At 35.6% G+C, this 24,860-nt stretch overlaps 3 protein-coding genes and 1 non-coding gene across 7 annotated transcripts; 1 reads left to right on the top strand and 3 right to left on the bottom strand.

Moving 5' to 3' along the window:
- Window positions 1-662: 662 nt before the first annotated feature.
- TRNAQ-CUG (transfer RNA glutamine (anticodon CUG)) lies at window positions 663-734 on the bottom strand. Its single transcript has one exon. It is a non-coding gene; the product is annotated as a tRNA-Gln (tRNA).
- Window positions 735-2,144: 1,410 nt separating this feature from the next.
- LOC107789992 (AP-3 complex subunit sigma-like) lies at window positions 2,145-6,319 on the bottom strand. 4 transcript variants are annotated; one of them, XR_001648946.2, is made up of 9 exons: window positions 6,162-6,319; window positions 5,995-6,037; window positions 5,656-5,717; window positions 5,423-5,519; window positions 4,650-4,720; window positions 3,941-4,032; window positions 3,779-3,858; window positions 2,845-2,887; window positions 2,145-2,515 (listed from the first exon to the last, which is right to left on the bottom strand). XR_001648946.2 is itself a non-coding variant. In XM_016611876.2 (8 exons), exons 1-7 carry the CDS (start codon window positions 6,228-6,230, stop codon window positions 3,795-3,797), a joined length of 498 nt encoding a protein of 165 aa, XP_016467362.1. In that variant the 5' UTR covers window positions 6,231-6,319; the 3' UTR covers window positions 2,145-2,515; window positions 3,779-3,794. The 4 variants fall into 4 exon arrangements, 3 of the variants coding, with proteins under 3 accessions (XP_016467362.1, XP_016467360.1, XP_016467363.1); XM_016611876.2 differs by lacking the exon at window positions 2,845-2,887; XM_016611874.2 differs by lacking the exon at window positions 2,145-2,515 and having other exon boundaries at window positions 2,809-2,887.
- Window positions 6,320-9,684: 3,365 nt separating this feature from the next.
- LOC107789990 (transcription termination factor MTERF2, chloroplastic) lies at window positions 9,685-13,143 on the top strand. Its single transcript, XM_016611872.2, has 6 exons — window positions 9,685-10,495; window positions 10,880-11,288; window positions 11,486-11,701; window positions 11,958-12,065; window positions 12,333-12,607; window positions 12,724-13,143. The coding sequence occupies exons 1-6, from the start codon at window positions 9,756-9,758 to the stop codon at window positions 13,037-13,039; spliced, it is 2,064 nt and encodes a 687-aa protein (XP_016467358.1). The 5' UTR covers window positions 9,685-9,755; the 3' UTR covers window positions 13,040-13,143.
- Window positions 13,144-13,571: 428 nt separating this feature from the next.
- LOC107789991 (phenylalanine--tRNA ligase alpha subunit, cytoplasmic) lies at window positions 13,572-22,201 on the bottom strand. Its single transcript, XM_016611873.2, has 18 exons — window positions 21,921-22,201; window positions 21,358-21,480; window positions 21,007-21,099; window positions 19,732-19,788; window positions 19,508-19,563; window positions 19,285-19,377; window positions 18,597-18,687; window positions 18,440-18,477; window positions 18,263-18,301; window positions 17,539-17,615; window positions 17,385-17,469; window positions 17,192-17,288; window positions 17,005-17,101; window positions 15,503-15,574; window positions 15,252-15,318; window positions 15,050-15,175; window positions 13,935-13,989; window positions 13,572-13,850 (listed from the first exon to the last, which is right to left on the bottom strand). Exons 1-18 carry the CDS (start codon window positions 22,161-22,163, stop codon window positions 13,797-13,799), a joined length of 1,563 nt encoding a protein of 520 aa, XP_016467359.2. The 5' UTR covers window positions 22,164-22,201; the 3' UTR covers window positions 13,572-13,796.
- Window positions 22,202-24,860: the final 2,659 nt, after the last annotated feature.

Raw genomic sequence — 24,860 nt, 5'->3', positions numbered from 1 at the left:
ACACAACGGTTCTGGTCTACCATTCTTTTGTTAGTTTGGCAGGTAGTTTTGCACCCAAATGTGTAGTCTAGCCGTAGCCGAGGGTCTATTGGAAACAAATTCTCTATTTTTACAGGGTAGGGGTAAGGTCTGGGTACTCACTGTCCTCCCCAGAGAGTCTATTGTAAACAAACTCTCTATCTTTATAGGGTAGGGGTAAGGTCTGGGTACTCACTGTCCTCCCCAGATCCCACCGTGTGGGATAATACTAGATATGTTATTGTTGTTGTGTAGTCTAGCCGCCAATAAAGCGAGTAAAAATAATGGGAGATCTGTTCTCAAATCCAAACAAGAAAAATAGACAAATGTGTACTCTAGCCGTAGCCGAGGGTCTATTGGAAACAAATTCTCTATCTTTGCAGGGTAGGGGTAAGGTCTGGGTACTCACTGTCCTCCCCAGAGAGTCTATTATAAACAAACTCTCTATCTTTACAGGGCAGGGGTAAGGTCTGGGTACTCACTGTCCTCCCCAGATCCCACCGTGTGGGATAATACTAGATATGCCGCCAATAAAGCGAGTAAAAATAATGGGAGATCTGTTCTCAAATCCAAACAAGAAAAATAGATGCTACGTAACTTCTTTTCATCTACCTAAGTATTGGTAAATAGAGTTACAAACAAAAAGGTCCCACCGAGATTTGAACTCGGGTTACTGGATTCAGAGTCCAATGTCCTGACCACTAGACCATGGGACCACACTGTGTTAGCTGCTTCTCGCAATCCTTAGTTTTATTAAATGTTTCATGGAAGTTCTTTAACTACACCCACTAAGAAAAGAAAACTAGGTCGTTCAATTATATTTTGCAAGCTCAATAAACCCCGTCCATTTCTGATGTCCTATTATATCATTGACTTGTAATCAAGTTGTTAATCGAGCTTAAAGATTTTAACGTCCGAATGATTTTTCCATTTTCTTTATCAATTTTTGTTTAGAAAGAAAAAATCAAAGGTTCACATGCATTTGTTGCGAGTTTATACAGTGATTAACCACTTACCTTAGTGTGATTGGAATTACCAATCCACAGGTTGGAGTTGGAGAAACCAAGAGTAAGTGTTAAATTGAAAACTGTATAGAATAGCCTAGCTACTCTGGTGATAGCCATAAATAGCGTCAATACTAAATACTGTTGCTGAATCATACTCTCCAATTCACTATTGACCCAGCACTCCCTGCAACTTTAATGCATTAAAAAGAAAAATGAATGGTATTGAAGGTTTTGGGCAGAGTGTTACTGCTATTTTAGACTTTTTGGCCAAAAACCATCTGTAGACGTCAGAAATTGATGTTGCCTATGCTAAGGTTTGTTGAAATTTTTCCAGACAGTTGGACCATAAATCATAAATTATCCTTTTTAATTTTGGCTGGTGTCCTTATTTTTTACCTGAGTATTGGAGCACCTCATAGACAGCTAATTGAATGCAAGTCTTACAACATCATGGTTTGTAGAGATATGCAGAGATTTCCAGACCAGCAGACAAGGAAAAAGAAATTCTGCACTCATAAATTTGGAGTGGGGCTGAATATAGCTATTGTCAGATCAAGGGGCTGAATGTGTAAACACATTTCAGAATGTACACTGAAACAAGATGTCATTCTAAACTTTTTTCCAATAACAATGATTTTCTGGATCACCTTAGGCACACATCTTGACTATTCCACTAAATACCTGCTACTTCTCACCCGTATAGGTACGGATAACTTTGCTAACTATAATTGTTTTTGTCTCTTTTAGGATTTCAACCATGTTTTCTCATGATTCTCACTCGCTTCGATGACCGCTAAGCCACACCCTTGGTACAATCACTTGCTAACCTATCCCTTCCTAAATGATCATTCTTAGAGAAAACTTATTATCTTGAATTCGGAGAAAACTTATTATCTTGAATTCAACGCCTTGCCAACAGAAATTAGCTCAATGATTAATAACAAGCATCTAATGACACTTTTGTCCAAGCAGGAAACCTGGAACCTGCATCTGTTTAACATTTACCAGCAATTCTTTGGGAAAATGATATAAACAAGTTTTGCGAATGACCAGCCTGGAGCTATGTGATTCTATACACAGGTGCAACACTTCCTTAGTCAAAATTGTGGACAGTTGAGCTAGAACGAAAACTATTGTTGGATTGGTGTCATTAGCTTGACTAGCATTCACTCAAAGAAATGAGAAAGTTGAGAGAACAATATTCTCAATTCATCAGAAACAATTCCTTCCACTTAGCTCACCAGAATCACTAACAATATCAATAAAAGTCATAAATTTCTTCCTCCAATTTTCTATCTGGAGATTTTCATTAAATGCAAGCTTACCCTCTTTCTCTCAAAACTAGAAGGTAGCAGCACAAACTTTAAACAAGCTAAAGAAACACCGTCTTAGAGAACACCTGTTAAGGAATCATAAGTTTGGCAATAGTATACTTGCTATTCTTCTTATCCAAAATGGCTGCATGTGCTCGATTTAAATAACTCATCAGCCTGCAGCACGAGCACTGTCAGTACCATATGCTAATTGAGATTACAATGTGCATCTTAGAAAAGCTATATGGTGTTTTGGCATCTTCAGGATGATTGAAACCACATTCATAGGCTGAATTTTTTTCAGATAATTCAAACAACTAGAAGAAATGGAAAAGGAAGATCGACTCTAATTTACGAAACTAGTGGACTCATCAAAGGTTTTGTTGTCAGTAAACTTCAGTATGGTGGGATTGTTTTTTGCTAGCCTGGTGCACGAAGCATCCCGTGTTCACATAGGATCCGGGGAAGGGCCGCGTCCCAAGGCGAATTTGATGTAGGCAGCCTACCCTAATGCAAGCATCAGCGGAAGCCACGGCTCGAACCCGTAACCTGTAGGTCACACAGAGATAACTTTAATGTTGCTCCAAGGCTCCCCTTGAAAAGGCATAGAATTGAATACTCTAAAGAATTTAATTGAATGTTCTAAAATGTTTAATTTCCTGAAACTATTTATTGTAAGAAAAAGAATAAAGAAAAAAATATTTAGTTTGTTGAAACTAGGGTAAAGGAAGAAGGATGCGTGCAGGCAAAGCATCGAAAAGTATGCTAAGTCCTATAAAAGTTGTTTATTTTTGGGCAATGTGTCATTTAGCAATTGGCTTCATATTGTTTATACGCACATAGCCAGAGACCAAAACCATGTTCTGCTCAAATGGCTCGCCATCATGATTTAAATGTCAAATGCCAGAAATTCCAAATCAAACCATAAGAAGAATAATAATCTTGTGCTAACATCTACAAGGTCTCGGGACAGATTTCCCTTCCCCAAAATAAGCAAAAAGGAAATCAAAGAGGCACTTCAAACTTATTAATCAACAAAAAATCATCCGACCATAATGATTTGACATAGTGCACATGCCCTTGGGGAGTCTCATTTTCATGTACATGTCAATTTGGTGATGCATGCCACAATGTAACAGATACAACTAGTTAAAAGAAATATCCTTATAGGCACCAAAACACTTTCTTATATTCACTTCAAGTTACTTCCATTTTTCCTTTTTCCTCCAAATGGGATAGAACTTAGAACGTCACAACTCACAACTCCATCGAGAAACGATGAACAGTTCAACTTGCAACCAATGTAGCTCTCTGAAAAATCTCGTGTGGAAATTCAAGGACCAAAAAGTAAAGTTCAACAACTTGGTTGACAAATCCTGCCCAGCTCATGTTCAACCACTACTGGCTGACTGATTATATGAATTGTCCTACAGTACTTACCACAGTCAAACGTGTGCTATCGACCTTGCCAGCCACTTATTGATGGAACTCCCATGAATGAATTTGCAGCCCTTTCCATTCTGAACAAGAAAAAACTGTTAGCATCTTGACCTATTTCTGGTGATTAATAAACAAAAGAAAGATAATGGGTGTAGAAAGTACTTAGAGATTTCTTCAACTGCCTTCACCACTTCTGAAGAATTTGTCTCAAGAACTTGACCTCCCAAAATAATCTCATCTAATATAGCATGCACCTAAAAAGCCTCAATACATCAGCAAACTCTCAAACATGAAAATTGAAGTTACCGAAGTTAGGATGTCAACGCAAATCAGAACTTATTGACAGGCCAATCTCTTTTTTGTTCTTGGATAAGTTACAACTTATTCCTAAGAAGAGTAGTAGTAGTACTCAAATTCATAAAGTAAAACCTATCAACTGACTTCAAAAGAAGTAAACTCCATGTCTATGTTTCACCACCCATCAGTTCTTATATTTCAAATCCTCGGTGCATCATAAAATTAACTTGCTGTAAATCTGATAAACTTAAGCATCCCTTCGTTTCCAGAAGGGCCCACTTACTACTCATCATTTAGCCACGCTTCTTAATCAATGTTATTTTAGGGACAGTTGACTTAGTCCAGTTGAGATTTTTGGCAATTAAGACAGCTCCCGAGGTCTTAAATATTAGGACACCCGAAGTTTTAGTGCAAGTAACAAACTAAATCACAAGTTTCTCATCATTGATTATGTCAAATGCAAATAAGACAGTTGTTCTCTGATATAAAACCCAAAGGAATCAGATCTCAGAACAACTACATGCCTTTAAATGATACATGCTTTGTGATACTAAAACAAAGAGAGAAGACTGACCTTATTAAAATTGAATACTATATCAAGTTCACGTACATTGCTGAAACACTTGTCCATTGCCTCGACAAAAACTGAAATTGTCAACAACATATCAAGGTAGTAAATCTTGGAGACCGACCATATGTGCATTTAAGTAAAAAGCCAATGCTTGGAATATGTCCCGGTCTTCTAAACCAGGTTGTTTAATCGTGTTCAGGTCTTCCATCATAAGACAATGCAAATGCACACACTTATTAATGCAGCATTAATGCAGACTCCCAAAACATTAATGCAGCACTCTGTCCAAATTTTAGATCTTGTTGAAAATTGGTACTGCATAAGCACTTAAACAGACATGGATCTCAGACCGCCATAATATATAAAATGCTGAAAGTTACATATTTCTTCTCATATCCCATGTTTATACTATTTTAGTAAGGGAGACATGTTTGCTAAAGTTTCTTTACAGCAAGTAGCACTTTTATTCGATTGGTATTTTGCAGCCAGCCGAAACAAGTAAGAAATCATTTTAAAGCCTCAGGACAAGTTTGTTCCCTCTCAAGAGTTCCGTGCCTGAACTATCAATACAAAGGAAGAAAAGCAAAAAAAAAAAAAACTTCAAAAATCTATCAAAGAAGAGAGATTTAGCTCTTCGAATAACTTAAATATAATTCCTCCTTGGATAATGAATACTCTAACTTCCGCGGTTCTTCAATTAAACAATCTATTTTACAAAAAGATAACTTCAAAGTTAAAGGTATCTGAATCGGTATGACCAGAGCCTGAGTATATACCTTGCATGAGATCAAGCATTGCAAGCTCATTTTCGGAGCTGTCAAATATGAATACAATATGTAGTGTGGCATAAGTCTTGTATACAAGCCGAGTATCCTGCATGTGAGGAGGCACAATATGTGAATATTTCTAGGTTTTTCTTATGTTTTACATGTATTTTGAGGGATAATAAATACAATAAAGAAACCAAACTCAGAGAGATACAGAGAGAGTAGACAGGAAAAACACATACTGATCCAAAGAGGGAATCAACCTTGACGAAGTTGCTTACATTCTCTGCTCTACTGCTTAAAACTGCACTTTAACACAAAATTGTCACAACAAATGATTCACAAAATATGAACAGTGTACAAATCACCACAGAAAGAAAAGAAAAATATGAAACTGGCAGTGCATTAAATCATTTCTTTAACCCACCACAGTAAAAATAAAATAGTTTATTATGGATTAGATTTACAACCCAATCATTAGCAAAATATGTATCAAGATCCAAAAATTCCATCTTTATTCTTAAACAAAAAAAGAAATACATACTAAAACAAAACGAAGAAAAAAAAAATGTAAGCACAACCTCCGAAAATTCTTCGAATAAGCTCTTGTTGTTTCTCTGCAGGCTAACCTTACATTTCAAGTAACAATTGATTTAAGAAAGAAGTAAATTCACAAAATAAAAAAATAAAAAAGGACCTTAATATATTGTTCTTTTTTTTTAAAGTAAAAGGGTTAAGGGAGACTGACATGATAATCGTAGAATTTGACAAGACGAGGCTTGCCCTTATCGTTCATTACGATTACTCCCTTTATCATCCTTTAATTGATTCCAATTTTCAACTGATCGTCTCCTCTGTGACTTGCTTCTAAATCTTATGTCTGGTGCTCTTTAAAGTTTTGGTTATTACAGTCACACCCCCAAATTTGGTGAAACGCATATTCAAGCACCAGTTTCTTTTTAGCGTTGCCCAATTGAGTTTTTATGTTTTCTTATTAATTACATGTAACAAAAATATTTCCTATACCTTTCTTTAACATTTCTACCCTGATTTTCTAAATTTGATATGTATTTGAAGTTGTCATGGTTTGGCATTTGGAAGCCTTTTTTGTATTTCAGAAAAGGGTCAAAAATACTCCTAATATACTAAAAATAGCTTACAAATGTCCTTCGTTAACCTTTTGATCTAAAAATACCCTTAACGTTTTATTTTTGGCTCACATATACATATACCCTTGAAACTAATAGAACGTAGATGGTAAATTTGGGCACTTTAGAATATTCATGTGACATTTTTTAAGCTTGCCACGTGTATTTCTTGTAAACAAAATTAAAGCCCACCCATTTTCTTATAACCCAACCCACCGAAGTCCCTATAACCCGTTAGCGGCTTCCCTCTTTTTCCAGAATTTATTTCAATAATGGAGATAAGCAAAATAGACCCATCTCATTCTTCTCCTTCTCCCCGTCAGATAACCATAAATTTTCTCTTCTTCTTTTTTTTTTTTTCATTCTATCCATATATAATCAGTAAAAAAAAGATTCTAAGAAAAAGAAGAAGAATCAGTAGTAGAAGAAGGATAAGATGAAGCTATGGGACAGGTGAAGAAGAACTAGAAATGAAAGCTGAAGAAGTGGAAAAAGAAATATCCGATAGAACTCTTTAAATTGAGATGTTTTGAGAGATCTGAGAAACTGTTGAAAAGATTCCAGTTCAATTCAATAATTTTTCAGTTACAGATGACCATTTTATTTTATTTTACAGATGACAATGAAAGCTGTTGAGAGATCCGATTTACAATTTTATTTTTATAACAATTCAACTTCATCTTCATGTTTCAAGATCAAATCTATAAAATCAATCTAAAACGACTATGCGATTCACAAATAAATAAGCAAAATCTTCATCCTCCTAATCCCATATCCAACCGAAAGAAAGACTATGGCGGCAAATATAATTAGGATGGAAGACATCGGAAATAATGGGGAGAGAACTGGTGTTTGAAGAAAGGAAGTTTTTGTTTGAAGAGAAAAAATTAGGCAAAATACATAATTTAGCACCTTAATTATGAATCAAATCTCTGTTACACACTTTTTGTGGACAAAAATAACTTTACACATTCAACCTTTTCGGAGTATATTCAATACACACTACTTTTATATTTAAGCATCTCAGAAAAAGAGGCCTGTCACGCACCAATAATGTAGTACCATGTGTCATTAATTTTGAAATAAAATAAATTAATGTGAAATTACAAATATACCCCTAAACTATTCTCCCTTCCATCCCTTTCTCTTCTGCACCGAATCTCCATTGATGCCGACACCATAAAAAATCCACAACTATCACCTTTCAATTATAAAGCAAAATTAGGAACTCAAATACATTAATCACGAGTTTGTGAGTCCAGATTCAAATCTAACGGCATCTCAAAACTCCATTAAAGTTAGTTATAGCCAAATCCATGGTTGCTCGATTCACGGTCATCTTCTCCGATAAAATAAAAGACTAGGTATTTTGACAATTGATTATGGCCAGAATCTGTGGCATTATTCAGTGCAAATAAGCAACCAAAGTGATGAAAGCGCAAGCAACAAACAACAACTTTATAAAAATGGCATGTAAATAACAAATAAAATCAGTTAATTCTCGGCATCTTTTGGCTCATCTCTAATATCCCTCAACACCAAATTAATATTCTACCACATTAAATTTGTGTCTTAATTTGTTACTACTTAATTATGATTCAAACCCAGATCTATAGAATTCTCTTAGATATAGATTTCTTTTAACTTTCTTTATTTCTTCCAAAGCCCTTTTATATTATTGTTATTCTTAAAATGGTGGACAGAGAAGATGGTGGAAAAGGGGTGGGGAAGAAGATGAAAATGGGAAAGGAGGAAGGTCAGCAACAAATTGATAAGGGCGGGGTTCTGGGGAAGAAGAACAGGGATGGGTGAGTTAAAGTGAAGGGAAACAAAATAATTTTAAAAAGCAAAAATTTAAAATTTTAACACGTGTCCTCTAACTAAGAATTGGGATAAAAATTTCTACAGTTTAACGCACTTATAATTTTTGTTAAACACGCGCGTGACACGTAGCAAAAGTAGTGTGTATTAGACATACTCTGGAAATGTTGAGTATATAAAGTTATTTTCGTCCACAAAAAGTATATAATAGGGATTTGGTTCATAATTAAGGTGCTAGCTTATGTATTTTGCCAAAAAATTAAGAATTTACTAAAAGGATCAAAAAAATTCTTATTTGTGTTTGAGTTGGCAAGAATACTATTGAGTATTTTAGATGATAAAAAATGAATCCAAGTATAATAAAATGGGTGGATGATAGGGACTCAGATGAGTTGGGTTATAAGATTATGGGTGGATTTTAATTTTATTTATAAGAAATACACGTGGCAAGCTTAAAAATGCCACATGGATATTTTAAAAGGTCAAAATTTATCATTCATGTTTTGTTAGTTTCAAGGGTATATGTAAGTCAAAAATGAAACGCTAAGAGTATTTTTAGACCAAAAGGTTAATTGAGGGCATTTGTGATCCATTTTCACTACGTGATGGGCATTTTTGGCCATTTATGTAGTATAAATTATAAAGTGATTATGTAGTATAAATTATAAAGTGAATATGTAATAGTACACCTAAATAAAAAGTATTTAGTTGTCAAAAACTTAATACTCCCTTTAATTTAATAATTAATAATTTCACCAACTACAACTAAAACAGATCATATGATTTTGCTAGTCTAATTCGAGAATATTGGAATATAATGTACAACGAAATAAAATTTACACTACCACATATATACTATTTATATTCAATAATTGGTTTTAGCATCTTTATCATTTTGTTTTATTTTGTGTTGTACTTTTTTTATTTGTTAAAAAAGGAATAACATATTTTTATATTAGAAAAGTCGTAACTTTAAATTTTTTATTTAATTTTAATCTTATTAATATGCTCTTATAGCCATAAAAACTGCATGGCATGTTAAGTATCCTATGAAATGGAGAAAGTAATTTTGTTTCAAATGCATCCAGTGGAAATACTAGTATATGGTTGGTAAAGTGGTAAATACTCGTTTCTTCATAGTAAAAAAATATTAAATCGCATAATTATTAAGGGAATAATTTGAAAAGCCTAATGGTTCCAAGTGCAAATTATATTGGTTTCTCGTACTCAAGTATAGTTTTGACTAACTTCTTGGGTTTTAGTGAAAAATCAAAACCCCTTCTTCTTTTCACTACTACTAGTATTAGCTTAGCTTAGAACTATAACGAGATATTTACAGAGCTTTATCCAAATTCGAATTTCCTCCATTGAAGATGCTTTGTGAGCTTCATCACCATCATTTCTCTTTCACTCCACAATCCATAAAACAACATCAAACTACTCTACACACCATTATACACTTCTCTCCAAAAAAACATCGTCTTTTTCCCATTTTTTCCACCCACCACCCCAACCAGCAACCCCACCACCTTAAAAACCAAGAATCTGATACCAACACCACCACTACCTTAAATAATGAAAAGGGTGTCACTCGAAAACACAATTCAAAATCCTCAGCTGTACTCCTCCGTTACCTCTCATCAAATGATAATAAACCGGAAGCATACCAAGAACCGGTTCCCGGTTCAGCTGAACCGGAGAAACAAGAATGTGCTGTACTAGAAGAAGATAAAGAGAAGGTTCTAGAAATGTCATTAATAAGGAAAAGAACCCCTCAGTTTCCAGGTTCTATTTATGTTCAATCAAATATCTACTCTTTGTTTGATCCTAAAAAAGGAAGTCGCTTTAATGATGATGATGATGATGATGAGATGTTAATTAAGGCACTTGAGATAAGGAGGAAAGTGACAGTTGAGATTTTTAAAGAAGCAATGAGAAAAGGCAGATTTGGGATTACATATTCGACCAATTTGGTTTCATATTTGGATGATTTTATAGATTATGTGATGATTCAAGCTGCTTCTATGAAACAAATGCCTGAGTTCTTGGATTCGTCGTTCAATGTTCGTGCTAGAGCCTTCATAGATGAGTCTGGCATCGTGCCAATTGTGAGGTACAACAGATTATGCACATTGAATTTTGACTTCACACATTTTGCTCATTGAGCTCAATAATAAAAACTAATCCTTGCATTATTTGCATCGTAAATACGACGTTTGGCGTCTGGTATAAACCTCTGCAGTACTAATACAACTTTTGTTTTACGTTACAAGAATCTATATATAACTAGGGATAGAATATAGAATAAGAACATGTGTCATGAGAATATTAGGAAAGGTTAGTTTCTTGACTTAAGTATCACAATCTCTGTATGACAATTCATGTATTATTATTCATCAAATAGCAATTTCATGCATTATTTACCGTGTAAGGATCCATGTATTACAAACATTGCATAACTAGTGTGTGAATCAAACTACTCCTACATATCTTGCAGGTGGTTGAAACACAATGCATTGTCATATCCGCAAATTGCGAACCTCATTTGCAAGTCCAGAGGAGATCTTGAATCCATAAGACGTTTGGCTGAGTGGTTGAAGTCGATTCATGTGAAGGGAAGATTTATTGGGCTTGTAATGATTAGAACTAAGGAGAATGTATTAGGTCGGAGCTTGGAAGAATTGGATGAGATCGTCGAGTATTTGGAGAACAAGGGAGTGAAGAGAGATTGGATAGGATATATTGTAGGCCGATGTCCTGAAATTTTGTCCTTCACCACCGAAGAACTAGAGTGTCGTACACAGTTCTATTTTGATATGGGAATGGATGAGAAGGATTTTGGAACAATGGTTTTTGATTATCCTAAGGTGCTTGGCTACTTCTCTATGGAAGAGATGAACCAAAAGGTGTCTACTTTAACTCATTTCTTCATAATATTCATTAGATATATGTGCTCTCTTGTGTTGTTTTTCCCTTTTGTGGTGTAAAATGAACTGAAGAATCATCTAGTTAATGTCTACGGCATGTCACTTTGGTGATTTAAATTTTAGACTGAAAGCTTATATTCCAATTTTTTCTTGGTGAAACATGACTATACATTCAGGTTGCATATCTTAAGGAGTTTGGCCTCAGCAATGAAGATGTTGGAAGATTATTAGCTTTTAAACCGCATTTGATGGGTTGTGGTATTGAAGAAAAGTTCAAGCCTCTTGTCAAGTACTTTTATTACCTAGGGATTTCAAAAGACGGTATGAGAAGAATTCTAGTTACCAGACCGGTGCTATTCTGTGTTGATTTCGAGAACACCATTGTCACTAAGGTATATTATTACTTTTGGCTTGTGTGAAACTACATTAGGTGTTGGGCCATCAACATACAAGTACTTAAACCTCAATCTATGAGGCAACTCGGTCTTTTCGCAATAATTTGAAGTTTTTGTTGACAACTCAAACTTCTGCAGTGCATTTTATCCCTTCGAATCAGAACGATATAACTAGAATTTCTTTTTTGCTTTAAGATATCTCCTTTCCCTTTTTGTTTTCCTTGCTAATGACTTACCTTCTCAATTGCTGAAGGTTCAATTCTTACGAGACATAGGTGTCCAACAAGATGCTATTGGCAATGTGCTAGTCAGGTTTCCCAGGTTACTCACTTTCAGCCTCTACAAGAAGATACGCCCAGTGGTCCGTTCATATCCCTTTTCTGACTGTTTATATTTCATCTGAATTGTCTAAACAATGTTGGCCCTCTGTCGTTCTAGTAAATATTTGGTGATAGTGCCATGCTTATAATGGATCACATGAAGAACCTAAGCCGTGATTTAGGAATCAAATCAGAGCGACTATACAATTCTATCTCGTTAATGCTGTGTTGTTGGTTACATCTGTTTACGGTCTGCCTCCTACTTAAAGAGTCGGAGCACAACTGATATTGGATTGGCTATCTTATAGGTCATATTCCTTTTGACAAAAGCTGGTGTCTCCCAGAAAAATATTGGAAAGGTGATAGCTCTAGGACCAGAGCTTCTAGGATGCAGCATTGCCAATAAATTGGATCACAATGTGAAGTATTTTCTTTCCCTGGGTATAACTCTCAGACAATTAGGTGAAATGGTTGCTGATTTTCCCATGCTGCTAACATACAATATAGACGTCCTTCGCCCCAAGTATCGTTATTTGCGAAGGATGATGGTTCGGCCTTTGCAGGATCTTATTGAATTCCCAAGGTATTTGGCATATGCCATCAACAGAAGTGTCCTTCCAACTTTGTTTTTTTTTTTTTTAACGATAAAGTGCAGTATGATATTCCGTTATTCTGCTGAAAGTGACATCTATTTTGCAGGTTTTTCAGCTATTCACTCGACGAAAGAATAGTTCCTAGACACAAGATTATGGTGGAGAGTCGTATAAACTTCAAGCTTCGGTATATGTTGGCAAGCACAGATGATGAATTTAAACAGAGGGTTCAGGCTGCTGTTGAAAGACGCTTAAGATTTGAATCCGGCGTCATATATGATAAGGAGGCAGATACTCAAATTGATTGCTCCATCGAAAAGTCGCCTTTTGATTTTCAAACAGCTGAGATACTAGAAGAAAACACAGATCTCTCATCTGATTACAAAGATTTACCTACTGCACATATTCTGAATTCTGCATAACATCAGAAAATAGTATATAGAAAAGTGACATAAAATTGTGAATCTTACTCTTTTTTTTCTTTTTTTTCCTATTTGGTAGTTTAATAGGATAATATTCCTCAGCACCTGCCCTTGAAAGATTTGGAGCTAATATCACTAGATAAACAGATTAACTACTTCTGACAATTTAAGCCTAACATTTAAGTTGGAATATTAGAAACTTACAAAGTTTTCACTGCATCTAGGTAGGTTGCAGGTAATTCGTGTGTGCTACTTACCAAGAGAACTGCATCAATGCAAAGCTTTTAGTTGTATCTGTTATTTGTATCAGTTTTGCCTTTACTCTTATAGTTGGACGAACAAATAAAAGTAACTATATGTTTGCTGCATAAAAGAGTTTGCAAGAAGTAGATCTGCGAGCTATCATATGTTAACCCGCAATCTAAAGCAACCTCGGATTGCACAAAGTTTGCTAATCTGGTTCAAATTCATGATTGTACAAGCAAGTATTATGAGGGATTAAATGAGTCAAAATCCAGTGACAGCATCAAACTTGAATACAACTTCCATCCATTTGAAATATAATCTTCACATTTGTATCAACAATCTCAACTGTATGTAGAAAATTGTCCATCTACAATAAATTCCGGTGAAAGTTGTCCCACTGTAAAACAAAAAATGACCTCAACTAGCTGGCCCTGCAGAAAAAATCTATCTCAAAACAATCAAGAATGTCGACGCGTGCTAGAATGGACCCACAAGCCGGGAATGGTATGAGTTACTGAAGTCCAAGCCGGCATATTGGATTCTTTTTTAGTTCAGCTAGATCCACCTGCAAAAACCAACAGGAAGGTCAAACATTGGCATTGCCGAGAAATCATACCAAAATATATAGTTGATTATTTGCCAATTATACCTTGGGACCAAAAAGATCTCTGATGTTGTCATATCCGTAGAGAATCATGGTAGGCCTGGTGCACGAATACAAGCAAAATAAGCTTCCATGAAGCATGTGGACATAAGTTTATCTACATGGAATGAGCAATATAAACAGAGCATGTATAGCATAAGTCATAACTAAGAGTAGATCTTACGCCACCGGTCAGGTTTTTCAAATTGTAGATACATCCTTGTCAACTGATCAACCGACATGCAAGCAGAAAACTTTTATCCAAACCAACAAAGAGACCATCTACCCTGCCTCATGATTACTCAACTACGACCAGCTAATCAGGGTACTATAAAACTACCAACCCGTAGTTGTTCCTTTTCTCTCTCCCCCTCCTTCCCCTGCACCACTCTTCTCTTTCCATCTGAAGACATCACCAAGACCTGCAAACGACTGCAGCAACTACACCAAAGCCTCAACTAGCACGAATCATGCCAAGAATTGCATTCAGATACTATTGCACGCATTGCATGAGAGCACCTTAGTCATTGAGGCTTTGAAGTGTTCAGCAGTAAATAATTTGAGTACCACTAAAACCAAACTGACACCTTCTTTTTCTCTTGGGACCCCCTTCCGTTATGCCACAAAACTCTCCAACTTGCTTATTAAACATGTAAATAATCTAAGGTTCAGTAAAAATGCAGGGTAAGGTTGCATACAATAGACCCTTGTAGTTCGGCTCTTCCCCCGACCCCGTGCATAACGGGAGCTTAGTGCACCGGGCTGCCCTTTTTTCAGTAAACAATTTGAGTATCATTAAAACCAAACTGACACCTTCTTTTACTCTTGGGACCCACTTCCGTTATGCCACAAATCTCTCCAACTACATATTTCTTGTTATCCAAGAAAATTAAACTTTGCAATCTTTCTTGCTACAGTCAATGCTTTCAGGTAATATGACTAAAGAAAACAACGAATGCAAGTGTTGTTTTACTATAGCTATCAGTTTTCCTGACGGGTTAATTATTAATAAGTTCAAACATGAAACAACTCACAACTCCATCAACACCACTCAGCAATATAAGTACACAGTTAATTAAAATTTATAAATAAGAACATGATGCTGCTAACAGTTTGTGTACCTCTCAAGGGAAAGGCCCCAGGCAATAACCCGAACATCTTCTGGAAGCCCCATGGGAAGCAGCATTTCAGGCCTAAACATACCAGAATTGCCAACTTCTATCCATTTCTGTAAACCTTCATGGTAGCTGACAAAACAAAAGAAAATGAAATTAATGCTGAGTTGAAAATTTGTGCATTCGCGTCACGTATACTACTACAAACCTGAAAATTTCCATGCTGGGCTCAGTATAGGGATTATAAGCAGGTTTGAACCGAAGCTTGGACATTCCTGTAATTAGGAAAAAGAAAACAAACGTTAAATTAGCCCTCTAAAAGTTAAAAAGTCATGTAATTGAGTTGGACAAGATATTGCTGCAAGCTATATCTTTTGTGTGAAACCCAAAACTTGATGCAGACATTTCTGTACCAAAAATTGAACACAAGCAAGAATACAGCATAGTGTTGATTGGTACCTAGACGAGAAAAGAAGTCATGAAGAACACCAATCAGGTCACCAAGAGTAAGTCCACGGTCACATATTAAGCCTGGAATGAGAAACAATGACAAAGAGTTCATGCAACTGTTAATAGGAACAGAACGCAGATAAAAAACAAGACATACTTGAACAATTACCAAACACAACATAGTTTCACAAAGTATCAAGTTTGAATATGAAAAGATAGCTAGATATGACCTTATTTACACTACAGGATTTACACAGATGCAGAAACATGTTTCAGAAGTATGTAGACTAAAGGCTGCTTTTTGTAATTTTCTGTACCATCTTGGTAGCTTATTAATAAAGTTTTACCTTATCAAGAAAAAAATATGTAGACTAAATCTAACTCAGGCTTCTGCTAATGCCAGTGTTAAACTCAACTTGGTTAGAGATCAATATGCTTTCAGTTTGATAGCAGACCAACTGTACAGTCACTCAGTAAGTCATATAACAATAAACATGAAATCTAAAAATAAAAACAAAGGTGAAATGACTTGCTAATTGAAAAAAGAAAGATCTTTTAGCTGGTAGACAGAATAGTTTCAGACTTTCAGTAACTTCCCAACCTTAGACGGAAGCTCCAACCCCCAAAAGAAATCCTCTTCTTGAGAGCAGAAGATGTCAAAAACTCAACAAGTTCACACTAAGAAAAAATGTCGAGCCCTAAATTCTATCCCCCCAATGTCGTACCTATCACCTGTGAGCTATGATGCAAATACAACAACCAATTTTGGTGTCATACTAATATATAGTACAAAACAAATAGTATCAAAAAGCCTTTGAATTATTGGAGATTGTGTAACTTTTGGTTTACGACATAACATTCTGCATTGCTAATTTAAGCTTTGCATAACTAGCACAACATCCAGTTTTCGGCATAAAACTATTGATAACTAATGCAGTGTTTGGTATGTCTTAACCATGCATTACTAACACAACATATGCGAGAATTTATGTATTATTTTATGCATTAAAAAATAGAATAAGAAATACATGTATAAGCATATCTAAAGACAAAAGCCCTCAACAATTGACATAACAATCCTTGTATTATCATTCCCCATATAATAATCCCTACATTATTATTCACCTAACTATCCTTGCATTATAATATTTTTATAACTAGTCTGTGAACCAAACTCATCCCTAATTGTGATACGTGAAGGGGTAGTGCTCTTTGATAATGTGGTGTCAATCTGTCAGGGTAAGCGATAGAAATACCTGGACCTACTTTGCCAACCTAAAACAGAAAGAAACCAAGCAATGCATCATACAGTATCTAAAGGAAGGCTCGTCATAATTCTACCATGAGGAACACAACCAATAGACAATAAATCAGTTTTGCAGGCACTTCAAGGACCAGTCTCTATTCTAAGCTTAAGGTTTGCTACCATAGAACAGCAAGAGGAGAAAAAATATATATCAAGGAACCCGTAAAATATGGATGTAACACGAAATTGTATAACTAGAAGTAACCTTCTATCTGGTGAAATTCAGCAAGATGTGTCTTATCAACTGCTTCATTTCTGAAAACACGATCAATAGAATAGTATTTCTTCGGGGAGAACGGCTTCTGCAATAAGACGTCATACGGATAATTAGAAACCTCACTATGTAGAATATACATGAAATATTGATTCTGGATACGGTAAGCGATTCGGACCTGAGCCAATGCACACAACATTCTTGACGAAACAGCAGTAGTGTGTGTCCGCAAAAGATTCTTGTTTGCTTCCTCTCTTTTCCAATCACACCCATATCTAAGCAAGAAACATCATTAAATACTGTACGTGGGTGTCAAAATCTTGACCAACGTGGGTGACACTGAATTCAGGATCGGCAGTATTATAACATACCCCCTAGATTGGTAACCACCAGATTCATGAACTTGTTTTACGCGCTCAACATAATCTTCTGGAAGCATCTTTGTAGTGGAAGGTACTACAAAAGTCAAGCAAATAGTTCATTAGAAGAGTATCAGATGAAGTGGAAATGTAAAGTCAAACTAACCTTTCAAAAAGAATGTATCATGGGAATCACGGGCAGGGTGCTGTTGTGGCTGGAAAAGTGCATCAAAGTTCCAAAAACTGCAAGCATGATCAGCCACATTAATGTAACTTCTTTACTGGCCTAAGACAAAAAGTAATTCTTGAATTTTTTACAGGGAAGAAAATGACAGTGCACAAACCACCACTAATTATATATCAGAGAAAAATCACATGTAAATGATATACCGCGTAAGATGGCAAGTGAACTTTAAGGTTTAGCATCAATTTAAGCTTGAAAGGTCTTTTTCCTAAAGGAGTTTGAGCTTGAAAGCTCATAAGCGTTCAGTAGCGATAGTTTACCATCTATGTTCAACAAATTTGATTGTTCACCAACAGAAGCTCATGAATGTTAAAAATGAAAAAATAGTACCAGTATTTGGCAAATGCTTTACAGCAGAAAAAGATAAGGTACTTTGAGACTGCATTATGTACTAGGAACTTTAGCAAAGAAAATGCAATAGCCAAAACAAGTATTTCTAATTGAGAATAACGTAGGATATTTTATTCAAATATTTACATATCAACCTCTTAACTAGAGCCATGCGAAGAAAATGTCAGTCGGCTCCATTTATTTGGACAAAAGGAAAAATCACCTAACCCCCTTTTCTTTGGGAATTCTATCTATTCCATCGATTATGACAGGCTCACTTGTATTAGGAAAAAACTAACAGAGGATAATAGCTTACCTGCTTTCGACATAATTATTTGTTGGCATCTCCTCAAACCTGCAATCATAGTCCACAACAAAGAATTCCCAAATAAATAACTGAATATATATACATCGACACATTCATCCACACACATATTCATGCATATATGCAGCCTCCACATATAGACACGGGAAAAAGGTCATTTAGCCCTACCCCATATTAAGAAAAACCATTTGTATCTGCCGCCTAACCTGCAACAAGATGGTATAATTTTATTAACACATGAGGGAATGCAATCTGGCCTCAGTTAGTTAACAGAACAAAATTAATTTAAACAAACAATAAAGAGAAATGGAACCAAAAAACATGCCTTGAGCAATGGATGAAGATAGCCACCTTCAACTGGCTGACCTTTAGCACTGAAGTTGTACTCTTTAAATTCCAATTCCTTCCAGTCCCCCCTTCAAAGGAACAAGCAATTAGAACTAAAACAATTTTTATTTTCTCAAGTGGAACCTTACACTCTTTAAGTAAACTATGATATGTTACATTAGCATTGGGGTTTATATAGGTCATGGTACAATTAGCCTATGCCTAGACCTACATACAAAAAAAAAAATGTCTCTTTTTCCGGCCGGGTACTGGGCTATTATATAAGGCAAATAGGGTTCAGCGCAAGACCCATCACCCACCCAGCCTTGGCAATTGATACAAATTCCCTATTCAGGCATATTCAGAAGCTTTTGGTTTGCAAACTGTCACATTCAAAAATACTAGTTTTTCCAATAATTTAACTAGAGTTGAACGCATAACTGAAGAGACCTAGTCATCTTTTTATGAGGCAAATCCTCTCCTATTGACACCTGTACTAAAATAAATAAGAAAAGGAAATAAAATTCAGTCCAAGTTCCAAGGCACACATTTTTTATCTCGAGAAGCAACCAAAAATCAACCGTCATCGAGAAAAACAACTCCATCAGTTAATTTATTAAACATTTACTAAAAGCAACTTCCAAATAATATCTATTCTTCCCAGAGAAAATAAGTCAGAAAGTTACCTCTGTAAGTTTTCCCGAGTGAGATCAGTAGCTGCTCTTTTCCTTTTAGGAGCATAATTAGGACCTTTTCTTACTGAGTGTCCTTTCCAAACCCTAATTGTAAAAATCAAATGCATAGTTAGGACCTTTTAGTGCATACTTAAGAACCAGCATTTTACCACGTATTAGGAAAATTGTAAAAAATCAAGTGCTGGCGAAAGGAATTTGAAGGGTAGATAATTACTGCTGAGTTATTAGTTTTCTTCGCTTTAGAGCATCAATATCCTCCTGATTGACAGCCTGTAATGCATTGCTTGTTAAAGACAAATTGATTAACTATGACATAGTCAACTAGCGACAAAACCATAACTGGCTTGCTGGGCGGGAGGAGAGACAATAGTAAATATGAAGGGCGAGTAAAAGGTGAAGGTTGGGGATAAGATGATCGCTGAATACAGATTTATATACCTCGCCATTTTGTATCCGCAAGAGCAAATCTTTAACTTTGTCATCAGCATGTTGGACCTACATGAAGTTAACAAATAGACTAAAGAGTGGATCCCTGTAAAAAGTATTAAAAGAAGAACATGTAGATGTCAACTTCACTTGCTGCCTCTGCATTAAAGTTCACAGAGACCTTAATCAACAGATAAGGAAAGAAACAGTAAAACAAAAGAGCAACGTGCTATAGATGATCTAGATGGCAAACAATAAAGAGGAATAAACATAGAAGGAGAAATAGAAAATTTCAGGAACCACCACAAGGGAAGTTGAGGGACAGCTACTGAGCTACAGTTTAATAGCGCTGAATGTATGCTAGCAATGGCGCGTTATTATCGCAAAAGAACTGGTATTAAGCAAGTAATATTTTTCAGGCCTTCGTAATCATTGTGAGGCATGAGGGGTAAAATTCCTGTTTATTTGGCCATCCTAAGCAAGCGCCACAGGGGACCAAGGAATAGATAAACTGTTATTCATCAGTTTAACAAGATAACAGGATGAAACAAGTCCATTTATCTTCCCTCTACTTCTTCTTCCTTTTTTTTTTTTTTTGGAGGGGGAGGAATAGTCCATTTACAGAGAAAGATGTTTTCTAGTGGAAGGGTCAGTTCTAGTGGAAGGGTCAGCAGCACTCACATACACTTCCAATCATTTAGCTAAGTAATGGCACCACTTGGGTCCTAATCTTCAGGAAGATTGTAGAGATACATTTTTGCAATTACAAGCTCAAGGGGATGAACTCTAGTAGATTATGATGGGGTTTAAAACTTTAAGTAGAGGTGAGGTTGAAATTCATCTTTTTGGGATAAAGTAAGGTAATTTTATTAATGTATAGTCACAAGAAGCTATTGCAGAGGTGGAAAGGTTCAATATATGATCCCAACAGGTGAGGTTGAAAATAAAATTAAAGTTGCAAGAGAGCAACACTACTGCTACCTATGAAAATGAAGAGTGTGGACGAGTTTACCGGTTGAGAAGCAGAGACGAACAACTCACTACTCTGAATGAGAGATGAGCAAGCAACAAAGAAGGAAAGATCAAACAAGGGGATAAACTTTTGCTACCGAGAGATAGAAACTTTTTGTTTTGGGGCAAGGGTTGGAACCAAGATACAGTTCTTTATCAAGAACAAAGGTACAGTTTTTATTCCAACAAACAAAATGTAGTCACAACAATAATGAGATTATAGAAATATAGGGGAGGATGAGGAAAAGTACACTCTTGTGTGTTTGTTTATTGTACCTTCCTTGAAACATGAGTCTTCGCCATCTCCACCCACTTGTTCTTTATAGCTTGCTGGCAACCAATTTTAAAAACTGCAGGATCCAACTTTTTCTGCATCCAGATATCACATTTAGTCAAGAGGAGTTCCACTAAACAATGAACACACATACCAAAAAAATGTAGTTTCATGAATCTTTCTTTAAATTATTACAACTTCCCTTTCTTTTCTTTCTTTTAGAATTTTCGTTTTTTGTCTGTTATAATTCTGTTCTGTTTGATATTTAAAATGGATCATGAAAATCACTTAGTAAAATAACGTAATCCATTCTTTAACGTAAAATGAACAAGCAACTAAAAACCAAGAATAACCTGCAACTCCTCGCGTGCAATTCCCTTGGGTGGTACTGCTGAGAAAAGCTGAAATTCCGGAGAACCTACAGCAGCATAGGTCTTCCCCTCTTCAGTAAGCACCCATCTCTCTCTCCTAATATCCTGCACACATTCAATAAATTCAAACATGTTTCACATTCATGAAAGCTATTTCCCGATGTTTCACAGAGATGTTATACATAAACGGACAATTCACAAAACAACCTAATTCATTCTATTCAAAGTGTAGGATAAACAATAAAATAAACTTTTTCCTCAACTTGCCCGTGGTCCAGGGGATGTCAGCTATCTAATAACTTTACAATAATTAAATCAACAGGATTTTCTCTTTTCTATTCAAATTTGAATATGCCAATGAAAATTTTGAGAACTGGGGATAAATCAGGCCCAAAACAGAACAGAAATTCAACAAGTTTGGCATTGAGGCATAGTTATTGTTGCAATAAATGCCCGCTAAACAAAGAAATTATTAAGCATACATCGTCAAATATTGAAATTGAAAGAAGAAGAAAATGCATATGAAAGGCAGAAAAACTAAGCACCTGAGCATCAACAAGTCTAAACCCATTGAGGCTGCGAATGACATTGACAATCTCATCATGAGCGAAGCCATGTTCGTCGGCGAATTTTCCACTATCAGAAATCTCATCATTCTTCTGAAGAAAAGCAAGAATGGCGTCTTCGGCCATATTGTCTCTGTAGGGTTTTGCTGTCTTTCTATCCTTGTCCCCAGCAGCAGTTCTGCAGTTGTGCAGTGAAGTGGGCGTTATAAAGTGATACCGCATGTGTTGTAGTTTAAAATATTTCTTTTTTTCTTTGTTCCAAAAACAACAATGTCTTTCTAAATTTCATAGCCTCTCTCTAAATTTGATAAGTTTAACTTAAACTTACAATTCTATTTTTATAATTACACAAATACTTAAATACCATTTTTAACTTGTTTAGAATCACAAATTTCAAAATTCTACATTTTTTCTTAAACTTAATGCACAGTCAAATAGATTTACATAAATTGGACGGGAGGAAATATTCCTTTTTACAATTGGGTCCCACAACCTAACGGAAGTTAAAATAGGGTGTTTTGATTTTTGAATGTGTTGTTTCTTATTTTGTTCCCCGATCCTTTTTGGGTGTACTAAAAATTTGAAATTGCTATAAATAGGATTGTATTTAAGTTGAATATCAATATTTCAGAGATTCTAGGTATTGTTACTGTTTGACTCAAAAAATATTAAAATCTTTTTGAACAAATCAATCAAGGATGAAGGGGTAAATCCTAGTTAAAGATAATTAACTCTAGATCCAAGATGAATAATATGAATAGAAAAAACATAACCGAGTATAAATATTAGTCGTGATTATGGCCAGATTTAATGGCATAAAAAAAGATGCATTAAGTAACATTAAATGGCAATAAAATGTAAATAAAGAAAAAAATTCTCCAAATCTTGAGTGGAGCGGATCCTATTTCATTTGATAAAAACGAATGATAACAGATACAAGAACCTTAAGACCCTTTTTAGATCTGATGAAGGTCTCGGATCACAAATCCTCTAATTTCTTTAAAGAGGTATGTTTACATATTTTTTAGAGGGAGAGAGAGCCCGCCCCCTTTTTGGAAGTCCTCTCTTCCTATTTATAAGAGGTATCCATAGAAAATCCTAGAAAAGTACAATTAGAGGGAATTCCCTTTGAGAATTCCAAAGCAAACTAGCTATTTCATCACTGTCTGACCTTGACCTTATTGATGACTGTCCGACCTCGACCTGTCCGACCTCGGCTATTGATGATTGTTCGACCTCGGCTATTGGTGACTGTCCGACCTCGGCTATTGATGACTGTCTGACCTCGGCCTATCCGACCTCAGCTATTGATGACTGTCCGACCTCGACCTTATATCTCTCCGTGTCGAATTTCTCTGATCTAGTTTTGACCCATATAGTTACTTGGTGGCTAAGTTAATTTTTCTCTATAAATAAAGGGTTTCTATTCTATTGTCATTCATCCCAAATTAACAAGAATTCTCTTTCTCTACTCTTCTCTATAATACTATTCTTTTCCTTTATTGTTTTATAACACCTTATCAGCACGAGACTCTAACTAATTGAGTAAAGCTTTGGGATTGAGCATAATGATTATCAATTGTTCCATAAACTTCCTCATGATTAAATTCTAAATTTAAGGTAAGTATTTTACTTTATTTTTCTCTTTCAAATTCTTGAAATTCTATAATTTGATTTTAAATACAAGAAAAGACAATAAATTTTGATAGTAACTCTAATAGAGTTTGTAAGAAATTATAACCACCCGAAGTGATAAAATTTCAATGTCTTGTCATGATCAAATTCATGTATGATTATGAGCACAAAAAGTGAAAACTCGTCCCATTGAATTTGATTCATTCTCATTCCCTTAAGAGCACGTGTTAGCAATATGTGATAAGCCTGAAAGAAGACATAATTATTACCGTAAAGGTATCAATGAATGTGGATGTGGCAATAGACGAAATTATAATCGTCATCATTTTGGTAACGAGAATAATAAGAGTTCTCAAAATAATCCTTTACTCTGTGAGAGTAATATTTGTCATCGATTTAACATGAGATTTTGTAAATCACATACATATGATTATGGTCCATTCATGATGTGAATGTGATGACATGTGAATTATGAATATATATTCATTCTCGAAAGAATATGAACGTGATATTGGTAGTGAATATGTCACACTTACCTCTAGAAAGAGGTTTGAGATGAAATACAAAAATAATTTCATTATTATGACATGAATGGTCATTGATCATGTACCTATTGTGATTAGCCAAAAAAATTATGGCAATACGATTATTACATGGCAAAAGTAATAGAAGCAACATGCCACGACCCGTGCAAATCCATGCACCAATAACAACAATCCAAATGTACTCAATCATGAAAATGACTCAAACAAGAGAATTGTCAACCAATGCGCAATCAATCGTGCAACACCCGAATACCCATCTCACTCAATTCCACTATAAAGCCCAAGTGGAACCATATCATTTGTGCATATAACCAACGAATCACAATCTCGCGTAGCCTATAAGAGTAGCTCATAAATAATCGCAGAACACGAATAAGCTCAACGACAACTGAATGGCACCTCCCTCGACCATAGCAGTTCGGGGGCAACATCTCCGACTCGATGCAAAATACGCATCCATATCAGGCCTACCAATGAACCTCAAACTAACTCTAGTCACCCACCATAAATAAATAACTTTTCGAAAGTTCACAAGGACCAAATCATAGCACATACTATCATCTGACTAGCTTTGCCCTCATCTTCACTATCCACAACCACGAAACAACCTGCTTATGAGAACTCCCAGTCTCCAAATCCATAGAACATACGAATCACCACCTCCCATTTCAACTCCACCGCATGAATGCTCGCACTTCTCCAATTACACGATCATCTTGCGAGGAATAACTCTAAAATT

The sequence above is a fragment of the Nicotiana tabacum genome, chromosome 7 (assembly GCF_000715075.1).
Source record: "Nicotiana tabacum cultivar K326 chromosome 7, ASM71507v2, whole genome shotgun sequence".
In the NCBI taxonomy this organism is placed as follows: Eukaryota; Viridiplantae; Streptophyta; class Magnoliopsida; order Solanales; family Solanaceae; genus Nicotiana; species Nicotiana tabacum.
The sequence above is the reverse complement of the archived record's forward strand: the minus strand, read 5'-3'. Positions and strand labels throughout refer to the sequence as shown.